Raw genomic sequence first — 27,881 nt, forward strand, 5'->3', positions numbered from 1 at the left:
GTTTTATTCCAAACGGGTTTCATTTGACAGCCTTCCCTCAATTCGCCAGGCGAGAGAGCGACACGCTCAAAACATTGAAGACTCAAGATTAAAAAAGAAAGTGACTACATTCATCAACCAAATAACTTCGTGGTTGTTATTGTTATTATCGTTTTATATATATATCTATGCATTCGTGTACGTTCATAAATTAAGTAACGTTGACGCAATTCCGGCAATTATACGCAGGATTAAACGATGGCAATTTTTAAAAAGAAGTCTCAATGGAGACTCCAACATCATGTGACCCTCCCTGGTCTCTCCCTGTATCAATCAGGATCCGATCCTGAGACCCAGTCTCACAGCGCCTCAATCAGGATCCGATCCTGAGACCCAGTCTCACCGCGCCTCAATCAGGATCCGATCCTGAGACCCAGTCTCCGATCCTGAGACCCAGTCTCACCGCGTCTCAATCAGGATCCGATCCTGAGACCCAGTCTCCGATCCTGAGACCCAGTCTCACAGCGTCTCAATCAGGATCCGATCCTGAGACCCAGTCTCACGGAGCCTCAATCAGGATCTGATCCCGAGACCCAGTCTCACCGCGCCTCAATCAGGATCCGATCCTGATACCCAGTCTCACCGCGCCTCAATCAGGATCCGATCCCGAGACCCAGTATCACAGCGTCTCAATCAGGATCCGATCCTGAGACCCAGTCTCCGATCCTGAGACCCAGTCTCACCGCGCCTCAATCAGGATCCGATCCTGAGACCCAGTCTCCGATCCTGAGACCCAGTCTCACCGCGCCTCAATCAGGATCCGATCCTGAGACCCAGTCTCACGGAGCCTCAATCAGGATCCGATCCTGAGACCCAGTCTCACCGCGCCTCAATCAGGATCCGATCCTGAGACCCAGTCTCACAGCGTCTCAATCAGGATCCGATCCAGCGACCCAGTCTCACCGCGCCTCAATCAGGATCCGATCCTGAGACCCAGTCTCACCGCGCCTCAATCAGGATCCGATCCTGAGACCCAGTCTCACCGCGTCTCAATCAGGATCCGATCCAGCGACCCAGTCTCACCGCGCCTCAATCAGGATCCGATCCTGAGACCCAGTCTCACAGCGTCTCAATCAGGATCCGATCCTGAGACCCAGTCTCACCGCGCCTCAATCAGGATCCCATCCTGAGACCCAGTCTCACCGCGCCTCAATCAGGATCCCATCCTGAGACCCAGTCTCACCGAGCCTCAATCAGGATCCGATCCTGAGACCCAGTCTCACAGCGTCTCAATCAGGATCCGATCCTGAGACCCAGTCTCACCGCGCCTCAATCAGGATCCGATCCCTAGACCCAGTCTCACCGCGCCTCAATCAGGATCCCATCCCTAGACCCAGTCTCACCGCGCCTCAATCAGGATCCGATCCCTAGACCCAGTCTCACCGCGCCTCAATCAGGATCCCATCCCTAGACCCAGTCTCACCGCGCCTCAATCAGGATCCGATCCTGAGACCCAGTCTCACCGCGCCTCAATCAGGATCCCATCCTGAGACCCAGTCTCACCGAGCCTCAATCAGGATCCGATCCTGAGACCCAGTCTCACAGCGTCTCAATCAGGATCCGATCCTGAGACCCAGTCTCACCGCGCCTCAATCAGGATCCCATCCCTAGACCCAGTCTCACCGAGCCTCAATCAGGATCCGATCCTGAGACCCAGTCTCACCGCGCCTCAATCAGGATCCCATCCTGAGACCCAGTCTCACCGCGCCTCAATCAGGATCCGATCCTGAGACCCAGTCTCACCGCGCCTCAATCAGGATCCCATCCTGAGACCCAGTCTCACCGCGCCTCAATCAGGACCCGATCTTGAGACCCAGTCTCACCGCGCCTCAATCAGGACCCGATCTTGAGACCCAGTCTCTCCGCCCGTCACGTCTCCCGGTGCCACACGACTCAAAGTGAGTTGCCGCTGTGCCCCAGTATCCGGCTGATGTTGTGTGCCGGTCGGCTGCTCTGCTGCTGCTGCTGCTGCTGCTGGTGCTGCTGCTGCTGCTGCTTGACCGCCTCCGCCGCCGACACGGCCACGCCCAGCGACGCGCCGCTGCCGACGCCGCCAACGCCATCCGCGCCCAGCGCCGGCGAGGCCACCGGCACCACCACGGGGGCTGTGATCTCGGGGAAGAGCGCCGTCAGGTTGAAGTTGGAGAGGTGCGCTGCGTGCGCCAGCCCCCCCCCCGGCGGCCCCACCGTCGCGCTGCCGCCGCCGCCACCGACTCGGCCTGGCACGTCGGGCAGCAGCGAAAATCCCGGCTGAGCGAAGCCGACGGCGCGGGAAGGGGAGAGGAGAGCGCCGAACGACGGCGCCGCCGGCTGCGGCGTTTGCGTCGTTGCCGATTGCGAGCCGAGGCCGCAGCCGACGACCTTGTCGGCCCCGCCGGCGTTACCGCCGCCGGTGGCGCCGGTGGCGCCGGTAGCGCCGGTAGCGCCGAACAGCTGGTTGGGGAAGTAGGCGATGGGGATCTCCGCGGAGAGGCCGGGACGCGACGCCGGGGAGTACGCGGGGAAGTACGGCGCCGCCACGTTCGCCGGGGCTGTCTCCACCGGGAGCAGCGAGGCCGCCGCGTGGTGGTGGTGCGGGTGGTGAGGGTGGTGGTGCGGGTGGTGGTGCGGGTGGTGGTGGTGAGGGTGGTGAGGGTGGTGGTGAGGGTGGTGGTGAGGGTGGTGGTGGTGCACGCCGGCAGAGTCGGCGCGACCCATGAACGGGTTCCCCACTCCCGGCGTCCCCGCGCCGCCCACGTCCGGGACGAACGGGAAACTGGCAAAGTTCTGCGCGGCGAACGCTCCGTGCTGGTGGTGGTGGTGATGGTGGTGATGGTGGCCCGGCGACAGCACCCCCTCCGCGCCCAAGAACGCGCCGATCGGCGGCGCCGACGATCCGGACAGCGACGACAACGACGACGACGACGACGGGACGTGGGTCGCCGGGACGTGGGTCGCCGGGCCGTGCCGGGCGTGCGGTGCCACCGCTGCCACCGCCGCTGCGCCGCCGTGAGGCCGGCAGAAAGCCTTGGCCTGCCGGCCACCGCCACCGCCACTCGGTCTGCTGCCCGCTTTACCGACCGCAACTTGAGCATCTTGTGACTTCCCGCGCTGCTGCTGCTGCTGCTGCTCGGTGCTCTGCCGCAACGACTCCACGGTAGCAGCGGCGGCGGCAGCGGCGTCCCTTCTGCCGGAGCCGTCTCTCTGCGCCACCTCGAACAGGCCGTCCGTCTTGCAGGCGTACGCCTCCGACGACAACGGCGTTGACTGCGCCGCCGACGCCGCCGCCGTCACCAAAGCCTCGGCACCGTCCGCGTGTCTCAGCGACGCGGGCCGAGCCGTCGCGGTCGCGCTGCCGCTGCCGTGCAGCTGGTACCCCCCCCGCTGCTGCTGCTGGTGCGGCTGCTGGTGCGGCTGCTGGTGCGGATGCTGCGGGACCGCCCGCTGCGCCGGGAGACACCCGTCGGGCGCCAGCGTCGGGGCGTACAGGCGCTGGGCGTCGTGCACCGGCGGCGGCAAGAAGCACGGCGGGTTGAGCTTGGCTCGCTGAGCCGCCGATGCCGATGCCGGCGGCGGCTGGTGCTGCTGGTGCTGGTGGTGCGCGTCTCCGGCGATGAGCGCTTCGGCGGAGTAGCTGGAAGCGCGGCTGCGATCGGGACGTGCGTTGGCAACACCGCCCTGCTGCTGCTGCTGCTGCTGGTGCTGCTGCCTCTGCTGCTGCTGCTGCTGTTGCTGCTGCTGCTGCTGGAAGTGGCTTTCCTGTGTCTTCGTGCGCAAGCCGAACAATCCGCCGGCTGCCGTGGGATGCTGGTAAGGTGTCATGTTTGAGAAAGGGAGCTGCTGCTGCTGTTGCTGCTGCTGCAGCTGCAGCTGCTGCTGTTGCTGTTGCAACAGACCCCCGCCGGCCTGCTGCGTGCAGTCATCCGCTAGGGCTGAAGTGGCAGTCGAAGACGAGACCGTTCCAAACTGCTGCTGCTGCAGCCGGTGTTGTTGGTGATGGGGGTGATTATGATGGCTGCTGTGGTGCTGGTGATGCTGCTGCTGTAGCTGCAGGCTGTGGTGGTGCTGAACGAGCTGCTGCTGCTGCTGCTGCTCGAACGTGAAGGCCGGCTGGTTGTCCCTCACGGCCGATAAGGACGATTCGGAAGACGAAGAAGACTTCTGCGACCCCTGGGGAAACATCCGGAAGGCGCGGCGACGCCGTCAACGCAAATCGGCGGCGGAGACGTACCGCAACATGTGGCCGAAACGTCGTGAGAATTATTTTATTATGTTTTATTATTATTATTTTATTGTTTCCATTCTACGTGACTTTACCGAAAGAACCAAGAAGACACAACATTCCTATTCACGTCGCCCACGACGACCGTGGCGACGGGAGCCGGCTGGGTGCGCGACGGCGGCCGCGACCGCTGCCCCAGATCAGGGCGGAGCCGGCGCCGCGTTGAAGTTGTGCACCAACGGCTACTTTAAACGTGTGTGTGAGTGTACGTGCGTGCGTACATTCGTGCGCGAGGGGCAGAGGTCGCAAACGGGTTTTGATTCCTTACCCGTACCCGTACCTGGCCGCACCAGGGTCGCAAACGGGTACCCGTACCCGATACCCGGCTACCCGTACCCGGCCGGGTATCGAGTAGGGTACGGGTATCGGGTACCCGATTGCGACCTCTGGGATGAAGCCATGTTGCAGGCGTGAGTGGGTTGATTCTAGGAACTTGAATTGTGAGAAGAGACAAGACGTTGGGAAATGAGTGACAAACGGTGACTCACCAGTGACTCACGGCCTACCCGTATCCAGCCGCACCAGGGTCGCAAACGGGTACCCGTACCCGTACCCGGCCTGTGTACGCTCGCTTGCGAGGAATTTGGCGCTCGGGCCGTGGGGTTTAGGATGAAAAAAAATTGCCGGGAGGCACGTCCCGTGCCCCGCGGTGGGAATAGGCATTTCCGTTTTTTCGTCCGTCGCCTTTAAAGTGGTTTAATTATTGATTTAGTGCGATAGCTCTTTATTTATTTATATATTTATTTATGATTGCCGACCTGCACGTGACAAAGCACGCCGTTGCGCATGCGTGAGGGCGGTTGCCACTGGCAACAGGCGGTTTCCCCTGGCAACGGGCAGCAACGCCGTCGCTGCGGGGTGGACGCCATTTTTAATTCCCGTTAAAAATATGCGCACGCATTAACACGCGACGCTGAGGTAAATTCATCAAAGTTTCACGTCCTCTTCACTCCCCCCCACCCCAATGTGTGCAATTACTATTATAGGGTCGGTAGATAATAAAATTATAGCGATTAGACAGTATTATTGTATCGTGGGGGGGGGGGGGGGTAGTGGCCCCAGCACCCAGCCTCGGCCGGGTGGGCAATCTAGGCGAGGCCGGAGGCTCTGCACGGTACTAGGCCTCGACACCCCACACTTGTCAGGCGAAGACTTTGTGCTATAAACTCGATATAGCCAGCGTTGCGCGGGGGAAAAATACATTAAAAATATTGTGAAAACTTTAAAACATAACATACCAATTAAAATACAACTGTGAAATTAATTTTAAACCCGACCGCGCCAAGAATCGATTCTCTGAATCGTGCAAAGGAATAGAAGGTTGTAGATTCATTTAGAATCGCCCTATTCCCGTTTAATATAAGTTGGTTAATATAAACTGCTACTAACGGCGTTGCCCGGGGGAAAATTTTATTAAAAAAACTTCTGAAAACTTGAAAGCATAACATATACAAATTAAAAGAAAACTCATTAATTAAAATGAAACCCAAGCGCGCCAAGATTCGATTCTTTAAATGTAGACTGCACAAATAGTTATTACGTTGGGTGAGTGTACTGGCAAAGTCACGTAGGTAAAAAACTGAAATTACAATTAATAAAAATAAAATAAAATAAATCACGACGTTTCGGAGGCAACACAAGTCTCCGTCTAGAAGTGTACTGGCAGTCTATAATGTAGACTGTAGCCAGGTTATTAAGTTGGGTGAGTGTACTGGCAGTCTATAATGTAGACTGTAGCCAGGTTATTAAGCTGGGTGAGCGTACTGGCAGTCTATAATGTAGACTGTAGCCAGGTTATTAAGCTGGGTGAGCGTACTGGCAGTCTATATAATGTAGACTGTAGCCAGGTTATTAAGCTGGGTGAGCGTACTGGCAGTCTATAATGTAGACTGTAGCCAGGTTATTAAGCTGGGTGAGCGTACTGGCAGTCTATATAATGTAGACTGTAGCCTGGTTATTAAGCTGGGTGAGCGTACTGGCAGTCTATATAATGTAGACTGTAGCCAGGTTATTAAGCTGGGTGAGCGTACTGGCAGTCTATAATGTAGACTGTAGCCAGGTTATTAAGCTGGGTGAGCGTACTGGCAGTCTATAATGTAGACTGTAGCCTGGTTATTAAGCTGGGTGAGCGTACTGGCAGTCTATAATGTAGACTGTAGCCTGGTTATTAAGCTGGGTGAGTGTACTGGCAGTCTATAATGTAGACTGTAGCCTGGTTATTAAGCTGGGTGAGCGTACTGGCAGTCTATAATGTAGACTGTAGCCTGGTTAAGCTGGGTGAGCGTACTGGCAGTCTATAATGTAGACTGTAGCTTGGTTATTAAGCTGGGTGAGCGTACTGGCAGTCTATAATGTAGACTGTAGCTTGGTTATTAAGCTGGGTGAGCGTACTGGCAGTCTATAATGTAGACTGTAGCTTGGTTATTAAGCTGGGTGAGTCATTTTTTGTCTGTCCGTCTGTGTACGCTCGCTTGCGAGGGATTTGGCGCTCGGACCGTGGGGTTTAGGCCGAATTTTTTTTGCCGGGAGTCACGTCCCTTGCCCAGCGGTGGGCATAGGCATGTCCGTTTTTTCATCCGTCACCTTTAAACTGGTTCAATTATCGATTTATTGATATACAACATTATTTATTTATTTTCCCGTGCCGCTCCGCGCGCGACATTCGCGCATGCGCGAAACGCTGACCGGGGGGTTGCCCCTGGCAACGCACACGCGCTGTGGAGAGAGAGGGGGATTTTCATTCCGTGGGCAAACTTACAAGGTGGGTCGTGCTTATTAACAGCTCCGTTAAAACATAGATAGATATTACTGTTTACTACTAATTATTAAGTAAGAAGATGATAGAGGTTGAGCAATGTTTGATGATCGTACACTATGTAACACGATTTTTTCCCCTGGGTAATAAATGTTACCTTTTTACGTGCTTATGCATCAAAAGTTCAAAAAAGGCTATAATTCCCCACAAACTTTGCTTTTGTGACCAGGACTTTACGTGAAGGCATGACACAAATGCACATCGCGTTTTATCATTAACAAGTAAACCCGTAAAAACAAAGTTTTTCACTATAAGTCCTCTGGCTTGAGATGGCTGCCACCTATGGGTCAGATGATTGTCTGCCAGTATTAAGCAATTGGTAATTAAATATTTAATTTGTTTTCCCTAAACAGTGTAAAATTTTGGAAATTATTTTTCACGAAAATTAATTGTCACGCACAACGAGTCTGTGTGGAAAATGTCAGCTCGATTGGATCACGGGAAGTGGGTTAAAAAACGACCGAAAGATTTGCACGGTCGTAAGCAAGCAAGCAAGCGAACTTAATATAAAAGGATTTAAAAATAGCTATATTTCTAAATATCACTGTCCTTGTCACAAAAGCTAAGTTTGAGGGGAATTACAGCCTTTTTGGTACTTTTGAGGCATAAGCGTGTAAAAAGTAACACTGACTATCCAGGGACTAAAACAATCATCACTTTTCTGTTGCACAGTGTTTATAATCGATACAAAATTCGATCTTTTAAGAGTTTTTTTTAATAAATTATAAATAAATCTCTTTCTCTTTCGCTCCAGCTTATTCACACTTCCATCCTCCTTGCGGGGGTTGGTTAGTGAGATTTGTTTATTCGGGTTAATTTGTGTGCATTTGGACATAGTTACAGGTAACATAAGTTTATTAATATGAGTACATTTTTATTTCACACTTTCGCTCGCGGTAAATTTAAAATCAAAATGGCGGAAAATGTATTATCGTGCTTAATTTATTATTTAAAACGGTTGCCTTTCATTTTTTATTTGCCTCTTTCGTTAATGCCACGTAAATAGAAACACAAGGACAATACATTCAGTTTGTTTTAAGATTTTTTTTTAGGTGTGTAAGTCCAAGTGTGTGTGTAACACTGACTACCAGGGACTAAAGAAATCATCACTTTTCCTTTGCACAGTGTTTATTAACGAATCAAAATTTTATCTTTTTCGACTTTTTTCATTTTTTTTATAAAGACTAAATAAATCTCTTTTTTGCTCCAGCTTATTCACACTTCCCTCCTCCTTGCGAGGGTTGGTCAGTGAGATTTGTTGATTCGGGTTAATTTGTGTGCATTTGGACATAGTTACAGGTAACATAAGTTTATTAATATGAGTACATTTTTATTTCACACTTTCGCTCGCGGCAAATTTAAAAATCAAAATGGCGGAAAATGTATTATCGTGCTTAATTTATTATTTAAAACGGTTGCCTTTCATTTTGTATTTGCCTCTTTCGTTAATGCCACGTAAATAGAAACACAAGGACAAAACATTCAGTTTGTTTTAAGATTTTTTTTTTAGGTGTGTAAGTCCAAGTGTGTGTGTAACACTGACTACCCTGGGATTAAAAAAATCATCACTTTTCCTTTGCACAGTGTTTATTAACGAATCAAAATTTGATCTTCGTCGACTTTTTTAATTTTTAAAATAAAGATAAAATCAATCTTTTTCGCTCCGGCTTTGATTGCTGCGCATCTGCTCATATTTTCAGGTGTGATACTTTTTTCCTTTTCATTATTTATTTCGTTTTGAAATTATTTCTTGGCAAAGTTGAAAAACAACCTGCCGGAAAAACCCTCATGATTCTACTTCATTTATTATCAACTTATAGTTTGATAAGTTCATAATATTTTTTTAGATATAGTACTGAGGTTATTGTATTGTTATGTTGGTAAAATGATAAGAGTCACATTTGTTTTATAAAATTTCGTTGGTGTGCATCTCATAATTACAGATGCATGAATGCTCCTCTGAAGAAAACTTGGAAATAAAGATCACAGGAGGAGAGAGATAGGCCAGGCCGATTACGCTAACAAGCTTGCTGATTGGTGACGGGAGTGAGGTTTTTCTTTGCGGCAAAAATGCCAAAAAGAAAAAAATCAAGCCTCTCTCTCCAAGAAAAAAAAACACCCGAAGAGAGTGGCGCTGTACCACGCAAAACAACCTACGCAGGAGCAGCAACTTTCTGAAACAAACAACGAAGGTGTCTCAGTAGCACAGGCTGAGGAAACTGAATAACAGCGTGCACTAAAACAAACGACTGACTGCACAGCCACTGCAGCAACCCAAGCTGAAGTCAATCCTGAACAGGGTACATCTCGACAAGTCAGGGAGCGCACAGTCACTGCAGGGGCACGGACTAAAGAAAATCCTGAACATCGTGCATCTAGACAAGTCAGGGAGCGCACAGTCACTGCAGCGGCGCGGGTTGAAGAAAACCCTGAACATCGTGCATCTCGACAAGCCAGGGACATCGTGCATCTCGACAAGTCAGGGATCGCACAGTCACTGCAGCGGCGCGGGTTGAAGAAAACCCTGAACATCGTGCATCTCGACAAGCCAGGGACATCGTGCATCTCGACAAGTCAGGGATCGCACAGTCACTGCAGCGGAGCGGGTTGAAGAAAACCCTGAACATCGTGCATCTCGACAAGCCAGGGACATCGTGCATCTCGACAAGCCGGCACAGTCACTGCAGCGGCACGGGTTGAGGAACCACAACATCATAAAACGGTGCGCCAGAGGCAAGTCTGTGATGCGGCTGCATTGAGAACAAGAAAAAATAACCCGGACTGGAACAGAGCAGCTTTTATTTACCAACCAGAGATCGATTATCAATCCACGGTGATAATAGGCTGTGTGTCAATTACTTGCGCAGAATGTGGTGCTAAAAAGTGGAAAGGAGAATCCAAGGGAATGTGCTGCAGTGATGGAAAAGTCAAACTTTGCCTTGTGCAGACGTCCCCCGAGCCACTCAAATCCTTGGTATCTGTATTCTTAGGTTTTTTCGGTAAAGTCACGTAGGTAAAACATTAAAATTAATAAAAATAAAATAAAAATCACGACGTTTCGGAGGCAACACACAAGCTTCCGTCTTCAGGTGGAACCGTCACAGCCACGACAGCTGTATCAAGTAGCTCATTTACTTGATACAGCTGTCGTGGCTGTGACGGTTCCACCTGAAGACGGAAGCTTGTGTTGCCTCCGAAACGTCGTGATTTTTATTTTATTTTACTTTTATTAATTTTAATGTTTTACCTACGTGACTTTACCGAAAAAACCTAAGAATATGAATCCTTGCAGTCACGAAAGCTTCAAATCTAGAATCCTTGGTATCTGGTCATACCCCGGTGTCTAAACACTTTCTGACCAACATCAGGAAGTACAATTCCTGCTTTCAAATGACTTATTTTGGTGCGACTAAGGAGATAGCGGAGCCAGGATTTATGCCCACATTCAAAGTTCAAGGCCAAGTCTATCATCGAATTGGATCCATTCAGCCACTGACTGGTGGCGAAGAGCCAAAGTTTCTTCAGATATACTTCATGGGAGATGAAGGTCAGCAAGGCAACCAGCGATGCAGCAGTGTTCCTGGTGCCAGACTAGAAATTGTCCTCTCCCTCCAAGGGATGCTCAACCAACACAATTTATTGGTTACAAGTTTCATAGTCTGTGTTTTTTGTAGTGCCTTACTATAGTACAAATAAATACGTGTTTTTCTACCATTGACCATGTACTTATGACTCACTGGATTCGATAAAAGACAAAGGCATGTACATGTTATGTAGTAGTACAGAGTTAATCTTAATTTTGGAGCTTTCGTGACTGCAGGAATTCTAACTTAGCAATCTTTGAAATACGTAATCAACCAGGGTATGCGTTAATTGTGTGTTGACCGACTCTCTGTGTTGCATTACATTACATTTCGATATTTTGCTAGGTTATTTAATTTTAGTGTGTCTTTCTCCTAATTTTCAAGCTTGCGTACCGTATCCCGTCGTCGTCCACTCATTGACATGCTAATTTTTTCTCTGCCCCCTCCCTCTCTCCGCCCCCGCCCCCTCTCTATATTTAAGGCCCCGTCACAGAGACGACCTCTCTCTTTGTGCCGATACGTGTTTTCTCTCTGTGTGTCTTTGTGATATCTGTCTGCTTATATGTCTGTCTATAGTCTTCTGGTTAGATTTGTGTTGCTATTTCCTTTATACCTGATGATGATTGCTTGTGTTGCAATCGAAACGTCGTAGTATGCTATTATTTTATTTATTATTTTATCTTTATACGTGACTTTACCGAAAGAACCAAAGAATAGTACAGAGTTAGCCTGATAACTTTAATCTAAATTGTTTTATGGTTGTTATTGTTAGACTTGCATCCCACTGGGATTTTTGCGCGCAGCGTTGATATACGGTGTTTTTTCAGGAAGATTTTGCTGTTTTTTCCTGGATGTTTCTATCGCGCGTCGTCACTTTAAGATGTTCTTTGTTCATGTTTTTGTTTGTTGCAGTTGCACCTGAGTCAAGAGCCGTATAAAAAGGCACTAAATAAATGTTAACTACAATTGAATACATGTTTCTGTTTGTCTTCTTGCGTATGGCACTTTTGGAGAGCTAAATGTCAATGTTCAGGTCCGCTGGCAACGAAAGGGCTTCAGGAGAGAGCTTATGCAAGTCGTGTTATTCCTACATTGAAGAGACGGAGACCACACTGGCTTATTATGTGGTCCATCATTTGGGTTCACAGGTCCATTGCTTATTTAGTATTACAGTTTTTATTCTCCTAAACACGTTAAATTCATACACAAATACTTTTTACGTACATTAAACTTTTTGTATTTGTGTATGTAATATATGTACTACCACACTCGGTATGTACTGCTGTCATCACAGCAGGTACCACCACACTCGGTATGTACTTCTGTCATCATAGGTACCAACACAGTATGCATTGCTGTAGTGATAGCAGATACCACCTCAGTTGGTATACACTGCTGTAGTGATAGTAGATACCGCTATCGAGTTGGTAGATACCGCTATAGTAAATACTAAAACAGTCAGTATATACCACTACAGTCAGTCAATACTGCTACAGTCATTATATACTACTATACAGTCAGTACATACTCCCACGGTGAGTAGCTACTAGTCAGTAGATACTATTATAGAGTGAGTAGATACTGCTATAGATTTTGTAGTTACTACTATAGTCAGTGGATACAACTATAGAGTCAGCAGATACTATACAGTTAGTCGTTACGAGTATAAAGTCGGTAGATACTACTGCAGGCCCAGTAAATACTATGGTCAGTAGTTACTACAGTCACTAAATACTACTACACAGTCAGTAGCTACCAGAGGTGTGGACTCGAGTCATGTGACTTGGACTCGAGTCAGACTCGAGTCATGAATTTGATGACTTGCGACTCGACTTGGACTTGCATAACAATGACTTTGTCCCACCTATGAGATGTGGACTCGAGTCATGTGACTTGGACTCGAGTCAGACTCGAGTCATGAATTTGATGACTTGCGACTCGACTTGGACTTGCATAACAATGACTTTGTCCCACCTCTGGTAGCTACTACTGGCTCAGTAGAAACTACGGTACAGTCAGTAGATACTACTACGGAGTCAATAGATACTTCCTCTGTTGTATGTAAGGTGTGTAGGTATATATACCTACGAGGGGTAAAGATATTTTTGAGGGGGGGTCCACAATTTTCGGAAACCTTTTACATCAACTATTTGCCCCACACTTTCTACAACTTTTTGGACTTGTGCAAGCCTCATGTATTTGTTGGTGGAGAAATGTACGAATGGCCCAACGGGCTTTGACAATACCTTCGTATCTGTGTATATATATGTAAGGTTTTTAAGAAATATATTTTTCACCCGGGCAACGCCGGGTACTTCCGCTAGTAGACTATACATTGTAATATTACACTATGTATTATTCTACCCACCCTACTGTATACCACACTGCTGTATATTCACTATACAATTACGGTACTATATATTTCCTTATACAGTGATACCTCGGTTCACGAACTTAATTCGTGAACTGACTCTGGTCGCGAACCGAATTGGTCGTGAACCGAGGCACATTTTCCCACAGGGTTCAATGTAAATCCGGTTAATCCGTTCTGACCTTTTTTTTTGGTTTTTGAAGCACAAAAATATGAAACAAATTACAATACACATTAGTACTGTACAGTATAGTAATGTATAAAGAGAGAACACTAACCTTGCTTGAGATGACTTCAGTAAGCACTCAAACGGGTGAACTGTACAATACAGTAAGTACAGTATTGTACAGTACAGTAGTACAGTACTGTATGTGCTAAAAAGCACACCAAAAAGCAAAAAGTCACTGAAAGTGTCTTCACAGTACTCACAGTACTTCTTTCTGTCTCTTCTTCTCTCCACGATCTTCCTACAGGAAGTCACGACCACGTGACGGCCTGGAAATAGCATTGAAATGGCCGCGGCTCCTGCTCGTGAACCGAAGCGGAGTTCGTGAACCGGAGCAGATTTTTATGAACTTTTCTGTTCGTGAACCGAGTTGTTCGTGAACCGGAGCGGAGTTCGTGAACCGGAGCATTTTTTTATGAACTTTTCTGTTCGTGAACCGAGTTGTTCGTGAACCGAAGCGGAGTTCGTGAACCGGAGCAGATTGTCATGAACTTTTCTGTTCGTGAACCGAGTTGTTCGTGAACCGAAGCGGAGTTCGTGAACCGGAGCATATTGTTACGAACTTTTCTGTTCGTGAACCGAGTTGTTCGTGAATCGGAGCGGAGTTCGTGAACCGGAGCAGATTGTCATGAACTTTTCTGTTCGTGAACCGAGTTGTACGTGAACCGAAGCGGAGTTCGTGAACCGGAGCAGATTTTTATGAACTTTTCTGTTCGTGAACCGAGTTGTTCGTGAACAGAAGCGGAGTTCGTGAACCGAGGTATCACTGTATTTGCCCCACACTTTCTACAACTTTTTGGACTTGTGCAAGCCTCTCATATATTTGTTGGTGGAGAAATGTACAAATGGCCCACCGGGCTTTGACAATACCTTCGTATCTGTGTATATATATGTAAGGTTTTTAAGAAATATATTTTTCACCCGGGCAACGCCGGGTACTTCCGCTAGTAGACTATACATTGTAATATTACACTATGTATGATTCTACCCACCCCACTGTATACCACACTGCTGTATATTCACTATACAATTACGATACTATATATTTCCTTATACATTATATTAAACATTACACTTTTATACCTACTCTCATATTGTGACGGGGTCACCTCACCTGGAAGCCGTCCTTGCCCATTGGCTGCTGGAGACTTCGAAAGTGCGCCAGATGCCCCGTGACGGCAGCTGCGGCCGCCTGCTGCTGCTGCTGCTGTTCCTGCTGCTGATGCTGCTGCTGCTGATGCTGCTGCTGATGCAGCCCAAAGCGGCCGGCCGATGCAACGGCATCCGCGGCGCCCGCTGAAGAGAAGGGATCGGCAAACGCCAGCGGCGCCCCGGCAGAAGCCGCGTCGGCGCTAGCCAGCGGGTACGAATGTCGGTGAGCCACCGCACCTCGGCTTTGCTGCTGCTGCTGTTGCTGCTGCTGTTGCTGCTGCTGCTGTTGTTGTTGCTGCTGTTGTTGCTGATGATGGTGTGCATTATGCTGAGCCAGCAGATGCTGCTGTTGCTGTTGTTGCTGCTGCTGCTGTTGATGGAGATGGAGGTGGTGGTGGTGAAGCTGGTGCTGGCCGGGGACAACAAAACCAGCGTAGGTCCTCGCGTCAAACGCAGCTCGGCTCCTGTCCGAGCGCGGCTCTGCCGAACGGCCGGCCTGCTTCCTCCTCTTCGACGAGGACGACGACGATGACGACGTGGTGGACGTGGTGGTGGACGAGGTGGACGAGGTGGACGACAGCTGCCGCTTTCCGCTCTCAGCCGCGCCGGCTCCGCCAGCCCTGGACCTCCCGGTGCCGAGATCTTGGCTCATGGGCGAGGCCGCGGGAACGGCTGAGAACGAGATGCAGCTCAAGTCACAGTGCTGCTGCTGCTGTTGCGGCTGCTGCTGTTGCTGCTGTTGCTGCTGCGGCTGCTGTTGCTGCTGCGGCTGCTGCTGTTGCTGCTGCTGCTGCATCTGTTGCTTCCGTGGCACAGCGAGCGCCTGCTGCTGCTGCAGTTGCAGCTGATGATGCGAGATGCCCTGCCGCAATCCCTGCCGCGTTGACAGCTGCTGCAACTGCTGCAGCGCTTGCTGCGTCTGCTGCTGCTGCTGCTGTTCCGCCTGCTGCTGCTGGGGCAAGCCCGGCAGGCGCCCCATGACGGCGCCTGCCGGGCTGCCGCCGGCGCCAAGCGGGTTCTCCCCCGCCGGCTTCGGGCCCGGCTCGGGCGCCGCGTGACGGATCGGCAGGGCGCAGGCGGCCGCAGGCTGTTGCAGCAGCAGCAGGGACGACCTCACGCCGCCACCGCCGCCGGTCTGCACGCTGGCGGGCAGCTCGGGCGCCATCCGGTCGCCGAAAACCGCGCCGGCGCTCCCCAGCAGACTCCCCAGGCTCTCCGATGCGCTTCTGCCGGTGCCGCCCCCCACGAGGTTGTTGACGCCGCTCAGGTTGCTCCCATGGGCGCTACCAACGCCGAAGCCGCTGGCGCCGCTGCTGCCAACCAAGTGAGACATCCTGCTGCCGAGGCCGCCGCAGTCGCCCGGCCCGCCGGAGCCGCCGGAGACGCCGAAACCGCCGCCGCTCCCGTTGCCGAAGCCGCTCCCGGTCGCATTTCCGACGCCGAAGTTAGCGCCGACCAAGTGGCCGCCGGCGCCGGCGCTCGTGCCCCCGGCCAGACGGCCGCCGCTTCCGCCGCCGAGGTTGCTCCCGCCGCCAATGCCGAGGCCGCTTGCGCCTCCGCTGCCGCCGCTCCCCACCAAGTGGCTCGCGCCGCTCAGCACGCTCCCGCTAACGCCGCCGCTCCCCACCAAGTGCTTTACGCTGCCGAGGCTGTTTGAAGCGGCGCCGCCGCTGCCAAACACGCTCCCGCCGGCGCCTCGACTGCCGAGGCCGCCTGCGACGGCGCTCCCGGGACCGCCGAGACCGGCGCTTCCCACCGAGCGGCCGACGCCGCTCGGCACGCCTCCGCCGGCGCCGCCGAGGGTGAAGATGCTGTCGCCGGCGCTCCGGCAGCTGCCGAGGGTGAAGATGCTATCGCTGCGGCAGCTGCCGAGGCCGGTGCTTCCCATCGGGTGGCCGACGCCGCTTGGCACGCCTCCGCCGCCGGCGCTGCCGAGGCCGCTTACGCCGGTGCTACCGACAAAGTGGCCGATGCTGACGAGGCCGCTGGCATTTCCGCTTTCGACAAAGCGGCCGCCCCCGACGACGCCGCCTCTGACGACGCCGGAGTTGCTGCCCCTGGCGCTGCCGGCAAGGCTGACGCCTCCCACGAAATGACCGCCGCCCGCGTCTCCCGACGTCGCCCCCCAGCAGCGAACGGCGCCCACCGTCGTCGACGGGCTCCCGGCGCAACCCTCCACCGCGGACGGCGCCGCGCCGTCCTCGCAGCCAGCGCCACCGGCACCGCCGACGACGCAACCGCCACCGGCACCGCCGTGCCCGGCACCGCCGACGGACACCGGCGGTGGCGCCGCCGTGGCCCGGCTGTGCCGCCCACGCCGAGCGTCGCCGATGTCCTCGCTCTCCCGGCTCTCCTCCCCACTCTGCCGGTGCCCTGGCGTCACCGCCGCCTGCAGCTGCTGCTGCTGCTGGTGATGGCGTAGCTGCTGCTGCTGTTGCTCCTGTTGCTGCTGTTGTTGTTGTGAGTGACGGTGGTAGTGTAGGTGGTGGTGGTGGTGGCCGTTGCCGAGCGACGACGCAGGGGGCCAGCGAGCGTCCGGCGTCGGGGCCCGGTCGGCGCCGTCGCCGGGCGCCGGAGACGACGACGACGACGAGGAGGAGGAGGAAGATGAAGATGATGACAGCGACGATGAGGACGACGCGACCGTGAGCAGCGACGCCACCGAGAATCCGTGCGTGCCGGAACTGGGAGCCGCCGCGCCGGAACAGGCGGCCGCGACCGCTGGCGCCGTGCCGGTGCCGGTGCCGGCGGCGTCGTCGGGACGAGGGGCGGCGGCGCCGTCGGGGTGCCCGGCAGCGGCGGGCGGCTGGACGGTGGCCAACGGCAGCGCCGCGCGGCGGGCGACAGAGGGAGGCGGAGGAGCGGGGGCCGGGCGAGGGGGAGCAGCAGCAGGAGGAGGTGGTGCAGCAGCAGGAGTAGCAGCAGCAGGAGGAGGTGGTGCAGCAGTAGCAGCAGCAGCAGGGGGAGCAGGAGGAGGAGCAGGGGGAGTAGCAGCAACAGCAGAAGCAGCAGGAGCAGCAGCAGGGGGAGCAGCAGGAGGAGGTGGAGCAGCAGCAACAGCAGCAGGAAGAGGGGAAGCAGCAGCAGCAACAGCAGTAGCAGCAGCAGGGGGAGCAACAACAGCAGCAGCAGGAGCAGGGGGAGCTGCAGCAACAGCAGCAGGGAGCGCAACAACAGCAGCAGGAGGAGGGGAAGCAGCAGCAGCAGCAGCAGGAGCAGCAGTAGCAGCAGGCGGAGAGCAGGGGGCGTAGGGAACGAAGGGTGCGGAAAGAGCGGCGGAAGTTGACGAGGAGGAGGAGGTGAGAGGCGGAGGGGAGGGAACGCCCGCGGGGGAGGGGGCGGGCGACGAGGTGAGGGGGGGGATGAGAGGCGCCGGGGGGGTCGCAGGTGAAGATTGGGGGGCGAGGAGGAGCGAAGCAGAGGGAGGCGGGAGAGGTGACGACGAAGAGGAGGCGGAGGAGGTAACAGGAGTGGAAGAGGAGAGGAGAGATGAAGGGACGGCTGGAGAAGAGGGGTGGTGGCTTGGCAGAGGAGGGGGGGCAGGGGGTGACAGATCGGCCCCAGGGGTCACGGCAGCGGACAGAGTCGCGGTGGGGGTCGAGGCGAGAACGGGGGAGAGCGTGGCAGAAGTGGGGGGAGATGTGGGGGGAGACGTGGGGAGAGACGTGGGGGGAGACGTGGGGAGAGACGTGGGGAGAGATGTGGGGGTAGATGTAGGGGGAGACATGGGGGGAGACGTGGGGGCGGGAGGTGGAGGAGACAGAGACGGAGGGGCCGGAGACGGAGGAGCCAGAGACGGAGGAGCCAGAGACGGAGGAGCCAGAGACGGAGGAGTCAGAGACGGAGGGGCCGGAGACGGAGGAGCCAGAGGCGGAGGAGCCAGAGATGGAGGGGCCAGAGACGGAGGAGCCAGAGACGGAGGAGCCAGAGATGGAGGAGTCAGAGGTGTGGGAGCCAGAGACGGAGGAGCCAGAGACAGAGGAGTCGATGAAGGAGGAGCCAGAGGTGGAGGAGCCAGAGACGGAGGAGTCGGTGATGGAGGAGCCTGAGGTGGAGGAGCCAAAGACGGAGGTGCCAGAGACGGAGGGGCCAGAGACGGAGGAGCCAGACGCGGAGGAGCCAGAGACGGAGGGGCCAGAGACGGAGGGGCCAGAGGCGGAGGAGCCAGAGGCGGAGGGGCCAGAGGCGGAGGAGCCAGAGGCGGAGGAGCCAGAGGCGGAGGAGCCAGAGACGGAGGGGCCAGAGACGGAGGGGCCAGAGACGGAGGAGCCAGAGGCGGAGGAGCCAGAGACGGAGGGACCAGAGACGGAGGGGCCGGAGACGGAGGGGCCGGAGACGGAGGAGCCAGAGACGGAGGAACCAGAGGCGGAGGAGCCAGAGACGGAGGGGCCAGAGACGGAGGGGCCAGAGGCGGAGGAGCCAGAGACGGAGGAGCCAGAGACGGAGGGGCCAGAGGTGGAGGAGCCGGAAACGGAGGAGCCAGAGACGGAGGAAGACCGAGGGAAGATGGATGAGTCACCACGCCACTCGAGGACATCGCCGAGGCAGAGTGAGGCGACGCTTCTGCCGTTATCGCCGCTGGCGCCGGTGGTGCCGTCACCGGTTCCGGTACCGCCGCCACAGCCGGCGCCACCGCCGGCACCGTCAAATCGCCACCTCCGCCAGACGGAGGAGCGCCCGCCACCGGCGCCCTTCCCAGCCCGGCAGCAGCCACGGACGAGGCCTCCACGGCTCTCTCCGGCACGCCGCCCCTCTCTCCGCTCTCCCCGCCGGCGTCGGCGTTGGCGGCGGTGCCGTCGGTAGCGGCGGGGGGGCCCCTTCTGCGCCCGCGCTTCTGCCTGGGCGCCGGCTCCCTCCTCCCGCGCATCTTCCGCTTCCTGCCCAGCAGCGCCCGCACCGTCTTGAGGGCAGTGCCGATGCCGGCACAGGCGTCACGGACGGGCGCCAGCGCCGCCGCCGGGCGGATCGGCGCCCCCTCCGAAATGCTGCGGTTGAGGCAGGCGATGGCGCTGAGCGCTGCGCTGGCGCCCGTGCCGCCGGCGGAGTCGGCCCCCGGTTCCGGCCGAAGGATCTGCAAGCGGGCGGCGTGCCCCTCGGCGAAGGGGAGCGACGAGGAGGAGGAGGGGCAGGATAGAAACGACGACGACGACGAACAAGGAGGGGAGGAGGAGGAGGCTGCCGGCGAGGGGCTGAGCGGCCGGATGTTGAACAGCTGCCCGTTCACCAGCACCGTCTGGGACGCCGCACCCGGCACGGGGGCCGCCCGCTGTCTCGGCGCGGCGGCGACGGCGTTGGCGGTGGGTGGCGGTCGTGGCAGGATGTTAACGAGCGGCCGCCCGCCTCCCTTGCAGCAGCCCGAGCTGGCGGCGGCGGCGGCGGGCGTCCTGCCGAGTCTCGGCCCGCCGACGTGTGCGGTGCGGGACGTTCCCCTCCTCTGCGGCTGCTGGACGACGAGCAGCGGCGTTTGCTGCGCTCCGGTGACGCCCGTCGCCCCGCCCCGCCGCTGCTGCTGCCGCCGCCGCTGCTGCCGCTGCTGCGCGGCGGTGACGCTCCGGGCCGACGTCCCCGCGACCGGAGCGGCCACAGGCGGCGGCGTCGGCGGCGGGGGCTGCGCGCCGACCGCCACGGCGACCCGAGGGGCCGTCGGCGGCAACGGCGGCGAACTTTCGGGCGGCGGGACCGGCGCCGGAGCCTCCGACGGAGCTCGCGGCGAAACCGAACCGGCGGCCGGCAACTCGCCGGGCGCCCGCGAGGGAGGGGGACTCTCTGGCGGGTTACCGGCGTCGCCGGCGCCGCGGGCGGCCGGCGGCGAGGGAACCGGCGGCGGGGCCGGGGACGGTGAGAGCGACGACGCCGGCGGGTCAGGCTGCACGGCAACGTCCGGCCCCCGCGCGTCCGCGGCACCGGGGCTCCCCGTCGCCGCGGCGGCTCCGTCGTGGCGGCCGCCGTCCGTCCCGTTCGACGCGACGGGCTCGCGAACGTCGAGCTGACCGGGGGGCGCCACGGGACTTTGCGTCTGGACCACGGGACTCTGTATCTGGGTTCCAGGACTCTGCGTCTGGACCACGGCACTCCGCGTCTGCACCGCGCCCATCACCTCCAGCGTTCCGCAAGCCGTCACCGCCGCCACCGCCGTCACCGCCGCCGAGCCGTCCGTGCCGCCGTGGGGGCCGTGGCCGCGAGCCCCGGGGTAAACGATCAGCGCCTGCGGCGGCTGCGGCACCAACACCGGCACCGCCGCTCCCCGCGCCGTTGCCAGGAGCGCGGCGACTCCCGGCGTCCCGGGGGGCGCCCGCCGGGCCCGGGCCTTGCCCTTCCAGTGCACGGTGGGGTCGTCGAAGAGGCAGATGTCGTTGGCCCTGAGGAGCTGCGCGAAACGGTCGTTCTCCTGGCGCAGCACCTCCAGCTGCGAGCGCAGGCGGCGGATTTCCTCCACTGCGGGGCGGGGGAGAGGGAGGGGGGGGGTGGGGGAGAGGGAGGGGGGGGGGTGGGGGAGAGGGAGGGGGGGGAGAGGGAGGGGGGGCGGGGGAGAGAAGGAGGGGGGAGGGTCAGAGACCTGCGTGTGGTATTGAGAGAGGCAGTGGTGAGTGGTGGTGGGCGGAGTGAGTAGTGTTGGTCGAGTGAGTGGTGGTGGTGTTGAGTAGGTGGGTGAGTGGGTGGGTGGGGTGAGTAGTGTTTGGTTGAGTGGGAGTGGAGTTGAGTAGGTGGGTGAGTGGATGCGGTGAGCGAGTAGTGTTGGGTTGAGTGAGTGGGAGTGGTGTTGAGTAGGTGGTTGAGTGGTTGGGTGGGGTGAGTGAGTAGTGTTGAGTAGGTGGGTGAGTGGGTGGGGTGAGTGAGTAGTGTTGGTCGAGTGAATGGCACTGGCATTGAGTAGGTGGGGTGAGTAGTTAGGGGTTGAGTGAGTGGCAGTGGCGTTGACCGAATGGTGGAGTGAGTGAGCGGGAACGGTGAGTGGTGTTGGGAGATACGAAGAGCGAGTGACAGTGGCGAGCGTAGGGTAGCGATGGTGAGGAACATGCGCGGGCCGGCGTTAGCGGTGAGGTGCGGCGTTCGATATCGCTGGTGAGCGTGGGCTGGTGAGCGTGGGCTGGTGAGCGTGGGCTGGTGAGCGTGGGCTGGTGAGCGTGGGCTGGTGAGCGTGGGCTGGTGAGCGTGGGCTGGTGAGCGTGGACTGGTGAGCGAGTGACAGTGGTGAGCGTGGGCTGGTGAGCGTGGGCTGGTGAGCGTGTGCCGGTGAGCGTGGACTGGTGAGCGTGGGCTGGTGAGCGTGGACTGGGGAGCGAGTGACAGTGGTGAGCGTGGGCTGGTGAGCGTGGGCTGGTGAGCGTGGGCTGGTGAGCGTGGACTGGTGAGTGTGGGCTGGTGAGCGAGTGACAGTGGTGAGCGTGGGCTGGTGAGCGTGGGCTGGTGAGCGTGGGCTGGTGAGCGTGGGCTGGTGAGCGTGTGCCGGTGAGCGTGGGCTGATGAGCGTGGGCTGGTGAGCGTGGGCTGGTGAGCGTGTGCTGGTGAGCGTGGGCTGATGAGCGTGGGCTGGTGAGCTGGTGAGCGTGGGCCGGTGAGCCAGCAACATTTTGCTCACCCTGCTCTGGAGTGCCGCTGTTCAGCAGCAGCTGCTCATTCCTCTTCCTCAGCTCCGTGATGTAAATCGACGCTTGCTCCAGAATCATGTTCTTGCTCTGGGGCCATTGGGGGGGGTGGGGTGGAGGGGAAGCACCGGAGAAGCGCAGAGAAGCGAGGATAAGCGTGGAGAAGCGAGAATCGGGACGCTCGCCATCTGCAACGCTGGACTGGGGCTACGCACTTTTAAACCGACATTGCTGTACAAGTGCTTATTGCGTTTAGCTTGCTTTCCTTCACCCCGCGCCTTCCAATTAGCGCGGTTGGCTACGTAAAGAAGTTCATAGAGACCCACGGACATCCAGACCCACACAGACCACAGAGACCCACAGAGACCCATAGAGCCCCACAGAGATCCATAGAGACCCACAGATATCCATAGAGACCCACACAGACCCATAGAGCCCCACAGAGACCCACAGATACCCATAGAAACCCATAGAAACCCACAGAGACCCATAGAGCCCCACAGACCCACAGAGACCCATACACCCACAGAGACCCATAGAGACCACAGAGACCCATAGAGACCCATAGACCCACAGAGACCCATACACCCACAGAGACCCATAGAGCCCTACAGAGACACCCATAGAGACCCACACAGACCCATAGACCCACAGAGAAATCCATAGAGACCCATAGACCCACAGAGACACCCATAGAGACCCATAGTACGACTGGCTACGTACGATGCGAAACGACGCCTTTTGGCGTCATCTGGTCCAACACCAATGGAGACCGGGCTCTAAGAAAAGCTGTCTCGGGTGTGGACCAATTAACTTCAAGGACAGTGCATATCATTATCAGAGTTTCTTTTTGTTTGCATTTTGACTGCTTGTGTTGTGGTTATTGCAAACATGATCCCTAGTATAAAGGTGTCAGTTTTTGTACCAGTTGAAAGGGTAAAAACCTATCACTATATTTTGCCACTGGTAAAGGAGATGTCTCAAAGTGATGCAAAGCAAGTTGAACGTACACGCACGTGCGTACGTGCGTGTACGTACGCGCGTGACTCTACCTGCTTGAGTGCGGCCGAGCATGGCAGCAGGTCGCCGATCTTGTTGATGCCGTAGTTGATCTTTTTCTTCCGATGTCGCTCCACTGGTGCGGGCGCAGGGGAAAGGGAGGCACAGCACAGGGCGGGCGGGCAGGCGCTCCCTCGATAGGCCGCTGGGCTCACGTTGTGATGACGCTGGTGGTGATGGTGCTGATGGTAATTGTGTTGGTGGTGGTGACGATGATAACGATGATGGTGGTGATGACGGTGGTGGTGATGGTGCTGATGGTAATGATCTAGGTGGTGGTGGTGGTGATGGTGCTGATGGAAATGATGTTGGTGGCGGTGGTGATGGTGCTGATGGTAATGACGGTGGCGGCAGTCGTGATGGTGCTGATGGTAATGATGTTGGTGGCGGTGGTGATGATGCTGATGGTAATGATGTTCGTGGTGATGGTGCTGATGGTAATGATCTTGGTGGTGGTGGTGGTGATGGTGCTGATGGTAATGATGTTGGTGGCGGTGGTGATGGTGCTGATGGTAATGATGTTGGTGGCGGTGGTGATGATGCTGATGGTAATGATGTTGGTGGCGGTGGTGATGGTGCTGATGGTAATGATGTTGGTGGTGGTGGTGATGATAACGATGATGTTGATGGTGATGACGGTTATGATGTCGGTGACCATGATAGTGGTGGTGATGACGGTGGTGGTGGTGGTGACAATGGTGGTGGTGGTGGTGGTAATGATGATGATGATGGCGGTGATGATGATGGTGGTGGTAGTCGTGGGTCGTCGTAATCATCGTCAGCCTTGACGATCGTCGCCCACCCATCAACGTCATTGTCGACTCAAGTAACACAAAACGTGCGCTTGTGTCTTACCTGCATTGTGTGACTCCCTGTTCTTCATCCTGTGGGCAGAGACACGGGAGGGAACGCCACAAGATCGCAACGTTTACTTAGCGAGTTACAAGAGCAAACGACACAAAAAAAACACGGAGTGCATGAGCAAGCAATTGCGGAGATGCACCTTTTCCTTCGCCACTAAAGTCCATCAGCCTGCGAGCCTTGTGCACGGAGGTACGTGGAACTTCTCGACTCGCGCCCTACTACTGTAGCAGACCGTGCTAATCGGAGGTGCCGGGGAATGACAACAAACTGAACGCAAAAAGCAATTCCAAAGAAATGGGTTTTCAAACGAGACAACTGAAAAGCTCACAGCACCCAGTGGCTTCATCATCTCGGAAGCAGAGGTCGCAACCGGGTACCCGATACCCGTACCCTACCCGATACCCGGCTACCCGTACCCGGCTGGGTACGGGTACCCGTTTGCGACCCTGGTGCGGCCGGGTACGGGTAGACCGAGAGTCACTGGTGAGTCACCGTTTGTCACTCATTTCCCAACGTCTTGTCTCTTCTCACAATTCAAGTTCGTAGAATCAACCCACCCGCGCCTGCAACGTGGCTTCATCCCAGAGGTCGCAATCGGGTACCCGATACCCGTACCTTACCCGATACCCGGCCGGGTAGGGTATGGGTACGGGTACCCGTTTGCGACCCTGGTGCGGCCAGGTACGGGTAGACCGTGAGTCACTGGTGAGTCACCGTTTGTCACTCATTTCCCAACGTCTTGTCTCTGTTCGCGTGGCGACGGCGGTTGTGGTTGTTCGTGCCCCTTGACTAAATCGTCGAGGTGTCGTCTGCCTCACCCGTGGCGATCGCTTTGCTCGGTCTAACGGACCTTACCTCGGCGATCCCGGCACCGGTTCCGGCATCATTATCTCCGAGATTCCGTGCCGCGCGTCTTTCAGCCCGGAGCTCCACGCCTCGCCCGTCACCTGGCGGAGCTGTGGGGGACAGGAGCCGTGAACGCGGAGTCTGCGCCAGGCTAGGTGCACTTTGAGGGCGAGTGGTGACTGGCCTGGCTTTGCAGGGAAGGGATTCGTCGGTCAGGATTTGGTGAATACACTGGCACGGGATAAATATGCAGCTTTGTCAACGTGGCAATTGTATCGGTTGGTGGAGGATTTGGCGCTTTTGAGTCTACCCATTTGAAGGGGCGCTTTAAAAAATAACTGGGGGTTATTGTGATTGTTGATTACAAGATTCTGGCAGAAAAATGACGACGCTGCCTTACCTCAAAAACAAATAGGGGTCATTGTTGTGGCTACAAAAGCACACCGTGTCAACCCATGAGGTTGACCCGTATTCTTGTACAGGGAAATTGAGTGTTCAGATCCATACGGCGTACAGCCGTTTCAATGCGGGCAAAACATTGTTTGTATTCTAAGGTTTTCGGTAAAGTCACGTAGGTAAAATATTTAAATTAATAAAAGTAAAATAAAAAAATGTTTATTTTACTTTTATTAATTTAAAAAATTTATAAAAGTAAAATAAAACAAATACTTATTTTACTTTTATTAATTTTAATTTTTTACCTACCTAAAATTAATAAAAGTAAAATAAATATTTTTTTATTTAACTTTTATTAATTTTTTTCCTACGTGACTTTACCGAAAACCTAAGAATATGAATCCTTGCAGTCACGAAAGCTTCAAATCTAGAACATGTTTTTGTGTCTATTTGTTTGTGTTTCTCCCTTGGTCTGTAATAAGGTAGGGCACTATTCTCGTCATCAGGTGGGACAACCACAGCCTATACTCTTAGTTTTTTCGGTAAAGTCACGTAGGTAAAAAAATGTGACTTTTATTATTTTATTTTTATTAATTTTAATTTCATTTTTTTTACCTACGTGACTTTACCGAAAAAAATAAGAGTATGAATTCTAGATTTGAAGCCTTCGTGACTGCAAGGATTCATATTCTTAGGTTGTTTCGGTAAAGTCACGTAGGTAAAAAATTTATAAAAGTAAAATAAAAATCACAACGTTTCGGAGGCAACACAAGCTTCCGTCTTCAGGTGGAACTGAATCTAAACTGAAATGCAAAATGATATTTAAATGCACGGGACGGCCGTATCAGCGGTGGCGCAGTGATTAGCGCGATTGTGCCCCCCTCTCTTTCTCTGTGGACGACAGTCAGCCAAGACCCCCCCGAGTTTCATTCCAGACCCACACGGCTAACATTAGTAGCGGGCAAAGAAAACAAACCCACCCCCCCGAACCGGTTCTTGGGTCTCCTCCAACGTCGCCACGTAAAAAATTTCACAAACCCCCCGCAGTGACCAGCGGGGTGAAGTATGGTCGAAAATAACCCCCGCGGTACATGACGTTGAGCCTTTTAAAACCCAGCACTGATAAGAGTGGACAATGTGTCTGTGTGTGTACATGTGTGTGTGTACATGTGTGTGTGTACATGTGTGTGTGTACATGTGTGTGTGTACATGTGTGTGTGTACATGTGTGTGTGTACATGTGTGTGTGTACATGTGTGTGTGTACATGTGTGTGTGTGTGCCTGTGTGTGCGTGTGTGTACACGTGTGTGTGCATGTGTGTGTACGTGTGTGTGTGGCTGTGTGCGCGTGTGTGTGTGTGTTTGTGTGTACATGTGTGTGTGGCTGTGTGTACGTGTGTCTGTCTGTGTACGTGTGTGTGTGTACGTACGTGTGTGTCTCTGTTTTTGTACAAGTGGGTGTGTGTATGTGTGTGTGGGGAGCGGTGGCGTTGCGGTTAGCGCTACGCTGCGCTACGAAGCTGGCGACCCGAGTTTGACTCCCGCTCACGCCCAACAACACCCAGTGACGATTATCTGAACCAGTCCTGGGCCTCCCCTAGGTCGACTCAGCCTCAAATGAGTACCTGGTGTAGCGGTGTGTAGTAAACATCGCCACTGGGGAGACAAAGGCGGCCGGGCGTGGTGCTGGCCACCCACCCCCTCGTGTGCCGTGCCGGCCTTCAATAGGTGCTGCTACTCGCTATCAGCACTTGCCCCTACAGCCTGTTGAGGTTATACGGGCGGGCAGGGGGATCTTTGTCTGTGTGTCCCCTCGGCCAGAGCTGGCAATTCCACGATCCCATGACGGGCGCAAGTAGACTCCACACTATGCACATAGTTGTACCTCGACATGACGAGGCTGTTGCTGTACAATGTGCCGGTACAATGTTACAATACAATGCTACGATGTGACAGTATAATGTTACAATGTTACAACGATCAACGTTACGTTTTTAACGAGGTTTGGACCACGCGGCCTAGTGACAACCCGAAACCAGACGCCTCGGCACCCACCGCTCTCGCCTGACCTCCCCTACCCAGCTCCCTCGCCCCTCCCCGGCGGGAGGCCGCTCAGGCGAGCCCCTAGGCTTCGGCCTACTCGCTGCGGGATGGGAGCGCGCAACGAGACATCTTAAAACACTTTAAGACCGCGACAAAATTCGATCTTACTCCGTCAGCGTCTTCATGGTCGCAGCAGTCGCGCCGCGGTAGCAGATTTTGTTTTTGTTGCTAATTATATTTTATTCACTTTAACAAAAAAATATATAAAATAATCACCAATGTAAATACACTTTGCTGCGGCCCTATAGGCCAGGACGAGTCAGACCGGACCAATGGATCGTCGATCCGGTCGAATGGGGGGAGTCAATGCAATCGCTCACGATCGATTCACCCTTCCGCCTATCAATTGCTCTCGTCTGTTGGTAAGGGCGTTGCTAGGGGTCGTGGGAGTGGGGGGGGCGGTGTGGAACCACGTGGCTTCAGCAAGAAAAATCACCTGAGGACGGCTGCTTGCGTTGTGGCCGAAACGTGAGAATAATTTAAATGTTTTATTTTTATTATTTTATTATTTCCCTTCTACGTGACTTTACCGAAAGAACCAAGAAGATGAAAGTGAAACATCTTTGAATTGTATTATATT

At 54.9% G+C, this 27,881-nt stretch overlaps 1 protein-coding gene across 1 annotated transcript; it reads right to left on the reverse strand.

Annotated features, from left to right (window-relative positions):
- On the reverse strand, positions 1 to 27,558 carry LOC144952037 (uncharacterized). Its single transcript, XM_078882429.1, has 8 exons — positions 27,410 to 27,558; positions 24,813 to 24,913; positions 23,949 to 23,977; positions 23,087 to 23,169; positions 22,028 to 22,124; positions 18,138 to 20,883; positions 14,411 to 18,077; positions 1 to 4,188 (listed from the first exon to the last, which is right to left on the reverse strand). Exons 2-8 carry the CDS (start codon positions 24,842 to 24,844, stop codon positions 1,933 to 1,935), a joined length of 8,910 nt encoding a protein of 2,969 aa, XP_078738555.1. The 5' UTR covers positions 24,845 to 24,913; positions 27,410 to 27,558; the 3' UTR covers positions 1 to 1,932.
- Positions 27,559 to 27,881: the final 323 nt, after the last annotated feature.

The sequence above is a fragment of the Lampetra fluviatilis genome, chromosome 65 (assembly GCF_964198595.1).
Source record: "Lampetra fluviatilis chromosome 65, kcLamFluv1.1, whole genome shotgun sequence".
NCBI lineage: Eukaryota > Metazoa > Chordata > Hyperoartia > Petromyzontiformes > Petromyzontidae > Lampetra > Lampetra fluviatilis.